Source organism: Panulirus ornatus, chromosome 58, assembly GCF_036320965.1.
Source record: "Panulirus ornatus isolate Po-2019 chromosome 58, ASM3632096v1, whole genome shotgun sequence".
NCBI classification, from domain to species: domain Eukaryota; kingdom Metazoa; phylum Arthropoda; class Malacostraca; order Decapoda; family Palinuridae; genus Panulirus; species Panulirus ornatus.
Window position 1 is genome coordinate 35159263 of NC_092281.1, and position 13115 is coordinate 35172377.

Consider the following 13115-nt stretch of genomic DNA (forward strand, 5'->3'; position numbering starts at 1 on the left):
AATAGAAAAATACGTCTGTTTCTTCAATTTGAATTAATGAAAATCTTTGCGAGGCAGCGTTAAGAAAAGAGAGATGTCTTTGACGAAATTTACTTGTTTGGCTCCTTCTTTTGTTCTTCAGTATCGAAAGTAAACATACTGAAGGATATATATATATATATATATATATATATATATATATATATATATATATATATATATATATATATATATATATATATATATGTATGTATATATATATATTGAAAGGGATCGCAATTTTGCACGTGATCAAGTATATTCTTATGAGTTCACAGGGAAAATAAACACGATAAGTTCCCAAGTGCACTTTCGTGTAAAACTCACATCATCAGGGGAGACACAAGAGAGAAATATAACAGTCAGTTGATATACAACGAAGAAACGTAGCTAGGACGCCATATGGTAAACATGTGATTGTCCAAGACAGACAACAAGCGTATCATAAACTTATTATGTGGACAAGAAGGTGAATTGTTTACAAATTTTATCAACATTAAAGTTATCCAATTTGTATAGACCATCACTAATATTAAGATTATAATTCTTTGTGTATTCAGTAATAGAAGATTCAATTATATTTTTCGTGGTACTTGAGTTAGAGTTAAAAACTGAGATGGCATTATTAACTCTAATTCCAGTATCACGAGAAATATCATTGAATCTTCTATCATTAAATACACAAAGAATTATAAACCTTAAAGCAACATGGCGGTCAAAAATAAGCTTTAGGAATGAAGTTTATGAATGGAATATCAGTGAGACGATCCAAATGACGAATGAATGAGAGCGTAGTCAACATACAATATAAAAGGACATATTATGAATGGCAGGAGCCAGGCAAGTAACGGCCCAACTGAATGGAAGGATTTAAAAGTTCGCGTTATATGACGAATTTTGATAGATTATTCAAATTTCCATTCCAGTTATGAAACGTAATGGTTGTGTTCAGTTCTAGAGACAAAGTTTAAAGATTTGTGTTTCAAAGATGAACCACAAAGGATATCGTTAAATTAACTGACATTAAAATTTGTCAATTAAGTAAATCATTTTGTACAATAGCTGTAATTTGACAGAGTTAAAAGTTCGCAGTTTCATTACAATTCTAAATCAAAAGTTTGAGATTCAATGATGGTTTGCACAAGCTTAACGTACATTCAAGTTTTGTGTTTATATGACGTATCTTAAAGGACTCTGGTAAAATAACGCAGCTGGAAGGTTTACGTTCAAATGATGGTGTTTAAATGTTGATTGATGAATGGTAGATTTAAATGGATAGATTTTAAGTTCGCGTTTTCATGAGCGACCTTAAACCTTGTGGTTGAATGTCACAGTTTAAAGGTTGGTATGTACAATGTTGACCAGATGGCGGTAGTGTGTAGACACAGCCATACCAGGTCGTATTTATCATCATTAAAGTCACCTTCCTTACTTACTTATGGCGGCGATGAAATTCACTGGTTCTTGATTCTGCACCAATTAACCTATCAGATAATGGTACAATGTTTGCCTGGTGTTGCATATATCACGTCTGTTGTTGAAACACAAGAATGCCAGGTGACTTTGGGAGTGGATGATAATGTAAAGATCAATATAAATGTGGGAAATCTTGAACCGCCATCACCAGACACAACACATGTTTGGATGGTGTTGTTTGTTGGGTTTTACGGCCATCGACCTATGAGCAAGGTCATTAGGCCTCCAACCCTATTTGATGTATGACTGATGTCATCGTTCCTAAATACCTATTTAAAAAAGTATATATGTAATTTTCATGCAATGATGATAAAGATAAATAATAATAAATGTAAGTAGTGGAAATAAAAGATGTGTGGGTATTGGGCCGACATGGCGGCAAATACCACCCAGTGGGCACAGTATCCACGGTTGCATTTGACCCAAGACTGCGAGAAGATAGGACAGGTTAGGGACAGGCTTCCACCATGATGACATGCACACACAATAGATAGTTAGTCCGAGGTCCGCCGACTCAACACCATGACGCAGCCAACCCGGAGGATGACCACCTCCCTCCCAGGCCGACCGCCTAATGAATGAACATGTCCACCAACATGCGACCAGCCCAAGTAGGAGGAGCCGCACACCAAGCCGACTCCGCCACAGTAGAGAATCCGCGAACCACCTTACATCATCTTGATTAATTCTGTTTCTCTGATGAAGACCATCAATTTGTCAATAGTACTCGGGTTATCCCTGAGTACATTAGTGATGTTAAAGGAAATGTTTTGGTTGATGTGGTAATTTAAAAATTTTCTTCTATATTGTTCATATCTCCTGCATTTTAACAGTAGATGTTCTATTGTTGATGTCTGTTACCACTGTTGGCATACGGGTGGAAAGGTTTTGTTTATGTATGGCTGCAGGAGGGTGGTGTACGTACAGTTCATTCTGAGGCGGGCCAGCACGACCTCTTCTCTTCTGTTCTTGCGATACGAGGTCGGCCAGTCCGCCACTTCTTGCTTGTATTTCTTGTTGATGGTCAGGTTGGTCCACTGACTCTGCCACAGAAGATGGATTGATCTCTTCCCCAAGGAAAGGCAGGACCTCAGCTCCCGAGGGATCAGAACGATCTCCTCCAGTTCTGAGGTCGACTTAGCCAAGCTGTCTGCCTGCTCATTGTTGCCGTATGTATTGTAATGACCCACCAGCCAGGCACCCAGATCAAGATGATATCTTTTCCACATGAATTTAGTTTATTAATAATATTGCCCTGTAATTCACAGGACTCTGTATATTCAGAGCCTATTGCTTTAAGAGAGGAAAGAGAATCAGAAAAAATTATGGCTTTACTGTGATTTCAATCAATTATATAGTCTATGGCTCGATCAATGGCAAACAATTCAGCGCAAAATACAGATGTATGGTTCGGCAAGCGGTATCTGAGTGCACACTCCATCGACCATACACTTGCACCCACACATTCATCCGTCTTGGAGCCATCAGTGTAGAAGTGAACATAAGGTAGGTTTACACTTACGCACTTTTGTGTTACGGCCTGGTACGGCGTGGGCCGCACCAATGTCGCCCTAAAGTCGCAGCAAAGCGTGCCCATGACACTGGCGGCATCTGTTGCGGCGCGCCAAATCCGTACGGCGCCGCTCAGATTTTAAAACATTTCAAATTTTCGAGCGGTACCGTGCGGCTTGATGACGCCGCACGAAACCGTAAGCGGCGTGGCGCGGCGCCTAAACAAACCCCGCAAGAAACCGCCCGGGTCCGCACGGTTCCGCGCCACACCGTGCCACGTACGGCCTTGAGCGGCTTCATGCTATCCGTACGGGAGTGTTACGGCGTGCTGGTACGGCGTCTTGCGGCGCCCGTGCGAGAGTGTTACAACGTCTTCATACATGATTCATACATCTTGCGGGGCATGCGGCGTGCGTGCGGGGTCCGTGCGGGGTCCGTGCGGCGCCTTCCTAGGGGATTGTAGGGAAAGTTACCGCGTGCCGCCTGGGGAGGTGTACAAAAGGGTCCGGACAGAAAACGGGGCATCATTCGTGCTCTGACAGCCAGACGACACACTTTACCAGCCACTCTCGCTCCACTTTACCACCCAGATGCCTCGTAGGAAGACCACCCCTATGCCTACCCAGGGGTCCCAGGCCACCCAGGACACCCAGCCTGCAGAACCGGAGGAGAGGTCTGAACCCGTGGAAGAGCTGCCCCCTGAGGTCAGCCTATCCAACATCGAGTACCAGGACATCGCAGGCCTGAGTGGTATCGTGCAGTCCAAGAAACGATACCGCCCCAGCAAGAAGGAAATTTCATACTACAAGTTCACACAAGAGCAGAAGGAGCAGATCGCCGAATTCAAGGAGCACCCTACTTTATACGACAAGCGGGACAAACAATGGTCGAATCCAAGGGCGAAGGAGGAACTATGGAGGGAACTGGCACGGGAATTCGAAAATTGCACCTTCCAGCAAGTACGCAAGTATTTCGAGGCACGGCGAACCGACTTCGGAAAAATAGAGCAGAAGGAGAACAAGAGCGGGGCGGCAGCACGACAACGGACAACACGGGAGGATGAAGTTATGTCAATGTGGGGATTCCTGGGTGGTCACATCACCCACGAACCGACAATACCAAGCGAGCGGTTCTCACCTGCACCTGACGTCGCCACACCAACAATGGAAATAGGCGGAGGAGAATCATCCAGTGGTGACATGTCGGGCCTCTCTGTAACTTCGATTCAGCGGAGGAAGCGAGGAGGACCGAGAGAGGGGAGCGACGTGTTGGCACACCTGATTCGGCTGAAGAAGCAATCCACTCGCAACTCAGCAGAATTATGGATCGAATGAACCAACTGATACCTGAAGGGCAAAGCAAGAAACAGCGTACCATCAACGTCTTCGTCCAATACATCAGAGAACACCTTGAGTTCGTGCCAGAAGAATACCAGCAGCCCTTCTTCAACACAGTCATCACTAAGATTCACAAATTGGCGGGCCCCAAAGAAGAAAATGCCACGGAGAAAGCAGCTTTGGCTCGGGGGATGCCCATAAACTTGCCGCAAAATCAAACACCCAAAGGGACGCAGACGGAACCAGTGGCTTTAGCTCCCCAACCGATTCCTACACCATCACAACAGCAGTGGATCTCGCCTCAACCCCAGCCGCAACAAATATACTACCCATACATCCCTCAACAACACTACCCACAGCAGCAGCAGGGGTATACACAGCCGACACAGCTGCCGACACCTTCCTTCTTCAGTGGGCGGTCCACACCAGTCAATCTCCCCAACACATCGACTGGGCTGTCGCCACTTGTGCATAGCCTCACCAACATGTTGGACATGCCCGCTACCCCTGAGGCGCCACCCCCTACCCATGGCGCAAGTCTGAATACACCAAAGACAACTGCCTCAAAATTCATCACTTCCTGCAGTCTGCCCGTCTCCCCTCATTGGAAGGATGACGAGAAGAACGACACCACACAGTGAAACACGTACTACATCAACACAAACACAAACACATATATCTATAATAATGAAATGTATGTTGATTTTGTAAACCCAGCTAACTTTATAGAATTTGTGAATGTTAAAATATTTACTTGCATTTCTATTTCCCTTTTTTGATGCTTTTTTTTATGTTATGACCAAATATATGCTGATATGCTTCTGACCTATGAACCTGAAGAATGAAATAACATGGCCAAAAAGATAACAGGAAATAATATGATATCAGAAAGATGAAATAAGAAATGAAATGAAACTATAAAATTACTTTAAATCATCTGAAAATATAATATGAAATATAATAGCACAAATATTAACTATGAAATATATGAAATACAATATAACTTGAAAATAAACTATAAACATGAATTATTAACTCATTGGATTTTTTAAGATAACATATATGAACTATGAAATAATTTGAAATGAGAACACATCTTTAACAATAACATGAATAAAGACAGACAGACAGACAAGTAAATGGGTCAATAATATGATATAATAACTAGAAGGGACAGAACATACATATAATAATGAGAGCATGATATAATGAACATGAACACATACTAATGATATTGATATCCTATTTATAGACTATTCAACATTGACAATCAGAACGCACAGTAGATTGTCAGTATATATGAAACCCATGTAAACTCCCTAATCTCTCGATAGTTGGTTCACTGTAGCCGAGGTGTCCTGTGTGTAGTCACATCTCACAATGTCAGCTCGACCTGTTTGAGACCTGTATGGTATTCAGCCGCTAATCTCTATATTGTTGGTTCACTGGAGCCGCGGTGTCCTGTGTGTAGTCACATCTCAGCATGTCGGCTTGACCTGTTTGTGACTACGTATCTGTGTGGTTCATCTCCTACTCCAACCGAGTAGGTACAACTCAATTACAGGTCCACTAATTTTATCTCCTCTCTATATGCAAATACATCATGTTAGACAATAGTACTTTAAAATCCTAGACATTGTACCACTGAACTATATTAAGCATATGCATTCACGCACCAACCATCAAAAGGAATTTGGCGCCAGAGTGTGAACTTTAATTATTTAAAACTTTTATATGTTCTTCCCAATATGCTTTTTATGTATTTTTAGTTTATTATAAGTGCACCAACCATCGAGGGGTATTTGGCGTCAGAATATGAAGTTTAAATACTGTATTTATGTTATGACCAATATGCTTTTCATGTTTCTTTCTCATTCCTGTTAAGTTTCAGTTCAATATCTTCCAACACATTTCATATAAGTCCCAATCATCCATTAATTAATCTCTATCACATTAATATGGCTATCAGACAATACACAAATATGGGAGTATCAAACAATGTTAAGTACATCATGAACTTTATTTACAATTATGTACATTCACTGGTTGGGTTGGGTTATATATATTTGTGTGTGTGTCCTCTAGTTGTCAGGAGGAGGTCGTCCTCGAGGAAACACCATTCGCTCTTGCCATTCCACTGCGCCTGCATCCGATGAATAATACTGGGCCAGGTAATCTCTGACTGCCTTCGCTCGCCGTGTGTAGTTCGGTCCCTTTCTTGCCATGAGTTGTACCATGAGGTTCAGTGACTCCTCCCTCCAAGTACCAGGGACGACATCATGTTGTTGGTCCTCATGGTCGACAACGGTGCGATCAATTGGGTAGTGTTGCAGTGTCAGGTTATGCATGACACATGCACACATCGTTAGCTTCTTGCAAACAGGGACATCTTGTTGCATCGTCCTTCCGAAGATTCGCCATCTCATCTGTAGCAGCCCGAATGCGTTTTCCACCACACGACGAGCGCGAGATAGTCTGTAGCTGTATAGTCGTTCGGTGGGATCTTGTGATTGGTGGGAGTAGGGTTTCATCGTCCACGTCTTGAGAGCGAAGGCATCGTCGGCGACTATGTGGTAGGGGATGGGTTCGTCGTCGTTGGGCAGAGTTGTGTCATGAGGGAAGTGTGCACGGTTGTTATTAATGGCCCTGGCCAGGGTGCACATCTGCCAGGTACCTCCATCCCCAGCGCCTCCTTCTGTACCGACGTCGATGTACAAGAACTTGTAATTTGCATCGGAGAGGGCCATGAGGACGATGCTGTGGAACTTTTTGTAATTGAAGTACAGTGAGCCTCCACCTCTGGGTTTCTTGATTGCGACCTGCTTCCCATCCAGGGCTCCCACACAATTGAAGTAGTTCCACTTTGAGGCGAATCGTTGTGCTACGTTCTTCCATTCTTCTGGTGCCTTGGGGCACTTCATCACTTCTGGTTTGTAGCTGTCGATAATGGCATCGCAGACTATCGGGATAAACCGGCATATGGAAGCCTTGGAGACTATGAAGCTGTATTGGAGACTTGGATAGTCGTTCCCAGTTGCCAGGTGCCGGAGGGTGACCGCCAACTTAAGTCCCTCCTCTTGTGCATTCCGCATTCTAGTGTCCTCCTTCTTCAAAATGGGCGTCAGCCTCTCAACCATCTCCAGGAACAATTCTGGGTAGATGCGTAGGAAATTCTTGTGTCCTTCGGGGTCCTCTTTGTTCAATTCTTGTAGCAGCTGGTCGTAGTTTCCATATAATTGTCGCCGTGTCAGCCACTCCCGACTCCATAACCGCCCTGCCCTGCCGTCCTTTCTTCGCAATCGTTCTGGTGGGTGTGGCACTACAGTACGTCTTCTTCTCCACTCGTAGACGACCTGGACTGCACAAATACAGAGTACAGCTGCCAAAATTCTCTGGGTCTCCTGGGGTGAGAGGCTCTGGATGTCCATACTGTATGCTGGCTGGCAAAAGAATGAGGCATGTGCTTGCCAGACCTCTATATATACCCTTGGTTCATATCCGACACGGTTTGGAACGGTGCATGTGCAACAATCATGCATCGTTCCACGTCGTGTCTCGTGCACATGTGCGCTCACTCCGCAACAACACCGCAAGCTACCCGCAACAACACCGCAAGCTACCCGCGACACACCGCAACCACGGCAAGAGGCCGTGCCATGCCGTATGAAACCGCGCCATCAAAAGCCGCAAACACCGCGCCACTGCCGTGACACTGCGCAAGACACCGCAACATTACCGCAACAACACGCCGTAACACACCGCACGAAAACAAGGGACGCCGCCCAATAACGGTCATTTTGCCTCTCACCGCGCCACCTCGCTGGCGTCTTTAGTGCGGCCCACGCCGTACCAGGCCGTAACACAAAAGTGCGTAAGTGTAAACCTACCTTAAGTTTTAGTATTTGTATTGTATGACTACAGTTAACCCCTGTGTTAGTAATACAGTGGCCGGAGTGGCTACTGTGACGTTGATGTAATATCCATTTGATAAATCTCTATCTAAATATGACCTTCAGTCATAAAGACCGCACCACAAACCTTTCATTGCCTTGAAATCTTAAGAGAATCAATGTTAACCTTTGTATGTTTTATATATGATCCAGTGACTTTAACCCCAGCCACCGTTGTACACAGTCATATCCCTGATATGTGGACACCTGGAACGTTGTAGATAATTTATCATGAAGGTCCCAGTACTGTGTCCACGCCACACCCACTCCAACAAAGGGCGCCTGTGGACGACGATGACGTAGGGAGGCTCTTCAAGCAAACCTCATCATAAGTTTACAAGGACGATCTCTTTGTGTTTTCTGTCATCTACTAAGGAATATTTGTCAAGCGTTTGGTGTGTCCACAACTGTTTTATACCTTCGGAGTTATATTTCTTTCTCTTGTGTATCACTAACATTGACTCTCGGGTCGCATGAGTTTCACTACAACGAAATTCGCAGACGTTACTAAAGGTGAGACGTAAGACCACGTCAGGTAGTTAACAGATGCGACAACTTGACATAACTATCGTAAAATGGTACATTGGATTGTGTTTCCTGCTTGTTTAATTCTTGCTTTGTTTGCATTAACATTTGTCTATTGATTTATAGATTATGGCTGGAGGTAACCATTGTCAACTCTTCATAATTAATGATGGTCTGTGGTAGGTTTACTCCCTACACCCATCATCCTTCTTAGTCCCAAATCTATTTCAGGCCACCCAGACCAATGGTGCCTTGTGGATGTACCAATGTGACCCTATGTTCGTACAATTGTTCTAAAGCCCGTTTCGTAGGCAGTGTTACCTCTGTGTTTTGTGAAAATTGTCTCCTTACCAGCGAGTATTGTAAGAAAATGTTTAATAGTCTATCTTGCAACTGCATCAGCTACTACAGATAATCAGAAAGTGTAAACATTCAGCGGTTCATGAATGCCAAGCGGTTGTTCAAGCCAGGCAAAATGTGTGGATGACCTTGACGGAGTAAGCAATGTGTTGATGAAGTTATGGCCAGTGGTGTGGCGAGGGAGGGTCTGGGCAGGCAGGACACGATTGAGTGATGTTTCGTATCGTCAAGCCTCATTCCTTCCCTTGTCTATGTTTTACTTTTGATGACATTCATAGAGAATGCAGCTAAGGAGTTACGTTTTCTATACACAACATAGATGCTATTCGTTTTTACAAAATCGTAGTTTACTTGCAAACGGTAAAATCACTCATATGTAGCTTTGCCAGGTTTCCTCCTAAATTTGTTCTCCATATTAGATTCATCATACGTCAACGTAACAACTTAAAACAGAGATGGTCACGAAGTACAAAGATTAAAAATGATGAAAGGCTTTGATAATCTCGATCTAACAAATTACCTAAGGCTAGATCTTCTGATCTAAGTCGTATTAATGGATGCAGTCTGGTGGGAAAACATTCTACCTTCACTGAGGCCAAGTGTTATTTGCTCAACCTAATTGTTAACATACAGACTGATGATTCCCCTGTAACTTCCATGGTATACACACTGACCAACTTGGCAAGTGGTACACCGAGTTCAACGCCACACCTGACTCCTTCCCAACCCACATGATGAAGGTCATGGACAACTTGTATGACCGCTACCTAACATTACCTGGACCCAAGATGACATTAAAAATTATTGATAAATTCTATCTTGCTTGAGAGAACAAAATCTTTAATACTAAAGAATGATGGAAAGAAACAGCAAGATAATATCTTGGGGAATAAAGTGTGTCGATCACCGCAGACAAAATTGAGGATACAACATAGAATAGAGAATTTGTCTCTGATGATGCTCTTGCCTCCTCTGACGTCCACATGTTATCCACATAAACACAGTACGTTACTACAGTACATACAGTAATATCAGTCGTAACAACACTATGTATGTAGTCGTGATTACCGTAACATGTGAGTGGCAAGATTGGATGACGTAACGTAACAATATCAGACTTCATCATTCGCAATAGTTTAGGTGGATCATGTAATATTTGACGTTGCTTCATGTTTTATCAGATGATAAAATGATGGCTGGCCTAATGACCTTCACAAGTCAGTGGTCATTAAATCCCACACAGCAACCAACCACTCAGGATGACCAGGAGGGAGCCACCTGGTGCAGACCAAGTGTACCAGCCTGGTGGAGAGGGTCAACTGCTCCACCTCAGGATAAGAGCTGCTCAAGTTCTGTAGTGAGGGACACTCCAAGTGGCATGTGAAACTACCAGTCTTAGTTATAAACTACCGCCAGCCCACCCGGCCGGTGGGTGGCTGTGGCCAACATGAACCCAGGGGCTACACACACACACACACACACACACACACCGCCCACTGACCTGACCACCGGCCGGTGGGTGGCTGTGGCCAACATGAACCCAGGGACTACACACACACACACACAGAGCGGCGCCAGGCTGGAGGCGGGGCATCGTGACGTCACAGGCAAGTCCCTCCCCCCGCCAGATCCAAACATGTGTTGTGTCTGGTGATGGCGGTTCAAGATTTCCCACATTTATATTGATCTTTACATTATCATCCACTCCCAAAGTCACCTGGCATTCTTGTGTTTCAACAACAGACGTGATATATGCAACACCAGGCAAACATTGTACCATTATCTGATAGGTTAATTGGTGCAGAATCAAGAACCAGTGAATTTCATCGCCGCCATAAGTAAGTAAGGAAGGTGACTTTAATGATGATAAATACGACCTGGTATGGCTGTGTCTACACACTACCGCCATCTGGTCAACATTGTACATACCAACCTTTAAACTGTGACATTCAACCACAAGGTTTAAGGTCGCTCATGAAAACGCGAACTTAAAATCTATCCATTTAAATCTACCATTCATCAATCAACATTTAAACACCGTCATTTGAACGTAAACCTTCCAGCTGCGTTATTTTACCAGAGTCCTTTAAGATACGTCATATAAACACAAAACTTGAATGTACGTTAAGCTTGTGCAAACCATCATTGAATCTCAAACTTTTGATTTAGAATTGTAATGAAACTGCGAACTTTTAACTCCGTCAAATTACAGCTATTGTACAAAATGATTTACTTAATTGACAAATTTTAATGTCAGTTAATTTTACGATATCCTTTGTGATTCATCTCTGAAACACAAATCTTTAAACTTTGTCTCTAGAACTGAACACAACCATTACGTTTCATAACTGGAATGGAAATTTGAATAATCTATCAAAATTCGTCATATAACGCGAACTTTTAAATCCTTCCATTCAGTTGGGCCGTTACTTGCCTGGCTGCCATTCATAATATGTCCTTTTATATTGTATGTTGACTACGCTCTCATTCATTCGTCATTTGGATCGTCTCACTGATATTCCATTCATAAACTTCATTCCTAAAGCTTATTTTTGACCGCCATGTTGCTTTAAGGTTTATAATTCTTTGTGTATTTAATGATAGAAGATTCAATGATATTTCTCGTGATACTGGAATTAGAGTTAATAATGCCATCTCAGTTTTTAACTCTAACTCAAGTACCACGAAAAATATAATTGAATCTTCTATTACTGAATACACAAAGAATTATAATCTTAATATTAGTGATGGTCTATACAAATTGGATAACTTTAATGTTGATAAAATTTGTAAACAATTCACCTTCTTGTCCACATAATAAGTTTATGATACGCTTGTTGTCTGTCTTGGACAATCACATGTTTACCATATGGCGTCCTAGCTACGTTTCTTCGTTGTATATCAACTGACTGTTATATTTCTCTCTTGTGTCTCCCCTGATGATGTGAGTTTTACACGAAAGTGCACTTGGGAACTTATCGTGTTTATTTTCCCTGTGAACTCATAAGAATATACTTGATCACGTGCAAAATTGCGATCCTTTTCAATATATATATATACATACATATATATATATATATATATATATATATATATATATATATATATATATATATATATATATATATATATATATATTGTTACGGAACACGTGTGTTTGTGCTCACATGTTCGTGTATATTACGTGTGTGTGTCTTTGTGTATAGAGATGTCTTCCTCTGAGAATGGTTCGGAGCTTCTGTTCCCACCAAGCGTTAGGCTTAATTTTGAGACCAGATGGTCATTTGTCCTTGAGCTGTCAATCAAGAGGAGGGTGAGCTGCCCAGATGTGTGTCGCTAGAATACCCCAACCAATCACGAGTGCTCTGAGTCCCATAGCCAATCAAGGGTGGCCTTATAGCCAGCAGGGCGGAGACTCTTCTTTGTAATATATACCCATGACACCCGCTGAGTCGCTCTCTCTCTCTCTCTAGGCCAGCGAGTTAGGTGGTCTACCCTGTCGTAAGCATGGAAGCCTGTAAGCCCTGCTGTGCTGTAAGCCTGTAAGTCCGTTATAATTATCAATGTAGTGTTATCGAAGAACTGTCCATAAAGGAAAGAGATCTCCTGGCTTGAAATCTTATCTGGAATGTTAATTCATGTACCAACGTTAACGTAAATGATTCATGCCTGATTTATGTGCTTATCTTTGTACACTTAGATTCTTCCATTATAAGTAGATTTAATGTAATGCTGGTCTTTACTTCCATCCCATAACTTTATGATTATGTTATCCCGTTGTGAAACAAGGATCAGTAGTATTTGTAACTTATATGTTACTGGCGACCTAGTCTGAATAAGGAGTTCGTAACAATATATATATATATATATATATATATATATATATATATATATATATATATATATATGTATCCTTCAGTATGTTTCCTTTCGATAC

The 13115-nt window shown here is 42.4% G+C and overlaps 1 protein-coding gene across 1 annotated transcript; it reads right to left on the reverse strand.

Moving 5' to 3' along the window:
* Positions 1–5266: 5266 nt before the first annotated feature.
* Positions 5267–7771, reverse strand: LOC139766733 (putative nuclease HARBI1). The gene is made up of 2 exons (XM_071695654.1): positions 6487–7771; positions 5267–5280 (listed from the first exon to the last, which is right to left on the reverse strand). Exons 1-2 carry the CDS (start codon positions 7769–7771, stop codon positions 5267–5269), a joined length of 1299 nt encoding a protein of 432 aa, XP_071551755.1.
* Between the last annotated feature and the right edge of the window lie 5344 nt (positions 7772–13115).